This window comes from Miniopterus natalensis, chromosome X (assembly GCF_054644295.1).
Source record: "Miniopterus natalensis isolate mMinNat1 chromosome X, mMinNat1.hap1, whole genome shotgun sequence".
NCBI classification, from domain to species: domain Eukaryota; kingdom Metazoa; phylum Chordata; class Mammalia; order Chiroptera; family Miniopteridae; genus Miniopterus; species Miniopterus natalensis.
Genome location: NC_142103.1, coordinates 64,394,373 through 64,396,012, shown reverse-complemented (window position 1 = coordinate 64,396,012; position 1,640 = coordinate 64,394,373). Strand labels below are relative to the sequence as shown.

The window sequence follows — 1,640 nt, the reverse complement described above, 5'->3', positions numbered from 1 at the left end:
AAGATGCATGACAAATGTAAAGTCATCTCCCCAAGGTCAGGAGCCAGGCAGAGCCCAGGGACCCGATCTTCTTGGCCTTACCTCAGGACTCCCTTTCCAGATCCTTGGCTGAGTGTGTGAAAATGAAAGAGGACAATGGGAACAAAGGCCTGTCTTGGGTCAAGATTTCTAGCCTCCTCGGGCTCATCTGATGAGGTCTGTGGCATGGAAACAGAAGAACATGGACACACAATCCTCATTGGATTGTTTATTTACTACCATGTAGTTTTGCTTTTCTTTATTAAAGCCAAAATGGATTAGTGGCTGCAAAGTGGTGATTGTTTTCTGTCACTTGTGAGCTTAGGGGCCTGCATTGTCCTTGAACTGATCACAGAGTGAACACTTGTTATCTGAGGAGTTTTCTTCCTCCTCGTTGTCCTCAGGGTCTTTGGGTGGGGCCATGACTGAAAGGTCAGCCATCAGGACGGAATAACAGGTGTTGTACAAATACATCATCGAACCATATAGTGGGTCATTTGGGGGGCTGGTGAGCAAATTCCCTGTGTCATTGGTTGCAGCAGTAGCCATGGGCAAAGACATGGCATTCCCAGATGTGCCCTCTCCACTTGAGCCACCTTTTTCACTTGGACTCTGGACTTTCATGGCACTGCTCATGGGCTGCAGACCCAAGAACTTGAATGACAGGGTGCCTCTGGGCTTTTTTCTGGACCTTTCCCTTAGCTTCTTTAGTGACTTCCTTGTGGTGAATTCTTGCAGAGTGTCTCTTGTAAGGGCTAGCTTCTTCTTTCTCTTTGGAAGTGTTGCTTGTCCCTGGACAAGCGGGAGTCATCAGGTTGCCTTTTGTCTTAATGTTCTCGACCAGCCAAAACTTGTCTCTCTGTAAATTGCAGTTTCTGTAGATCTGAAAGAAACGTAATTATTTTAGTCATTCTGGGAGAAAACATATCTATTTCACATTAACTGGCCTCTCAGAGTCTTTAGTGATCCTTGCAGGTTATATATAATGGGGTTATAGTTTCGTTTGGAAATCTATACTTTCTCATCTTTGGATAAATACTGTCTCATGTGAAAAAGAGTTATCCCCTGAAATGAAACCCTTTCAGTATATCGTTCTTCTCAGTCTACTAGGAAGATGCTCAAGTAACAGAGAATGTGGGAAATGGGAGGACTTTCTATCTTACCATCACTTTGCTCCCTGGAGAGCAAACTGAAGAGTCACTTGGGTGTATTTTGCTGAATCCAAGGAGGTTCAGCAGGCAGATGAAAGTCTTCAGGCTGTCTGATTCAAAGATTTGCTGCTTGCCCTTTCGGCAAAAAGCCTCCATCTGGAAAAGGTCTTCCTCGATGATCAAGGTATCTCCATGATCATTCCAGTGCACTGACATGAAGGTGTCATCCTCCACTATCCTCCAAAACTTTCTTGGGAAGAACAGTCCAAGAAGAATGTTGTTTCCTTCCACATTGTATGCACCTTGGTTTGGATCCTGTGGTTGTGGGTTTTCTTGATGGCTTGGATTTGGCTCCTGACTTGGTCCCCATGCCTCTCCAAAGCCTCTCTGGGATCCATCCCAGGGTGTATCCGATTGGACTCTGATTGTTGGCTGTTCATCCCCTGATGGGGCCAGCTTGGCTTTGGGCAT

The 1,640-nt window shown here is 45.6% G+C and overlaps 1 protein-coding gene across 1 annotated transcript; it reads right to left on the bottom strand.

The window, feature by feature from the left end:
* Nucleotides 1-339: 339 nt before the first annotated feature.
* On the bottom strand, nucleotides 340-1,640 carry LOC148090519 (heat shock transcription factor, X-linked member 3-like). Its single transcript, XM_087813376.1, has 2 exons — nucleotides 1,182-1,640; nucleotides 340-810 (listed from the first exon to the last, which is right to left on the bottom strand). The coding sequence occupies exons 1-2, from the start codon at nucleotides 1,638-1,640 to the stop codon at nucleotides 340-342; spliced, it is 930 nt and encodes a 309-aa protein (XP_087669502.1).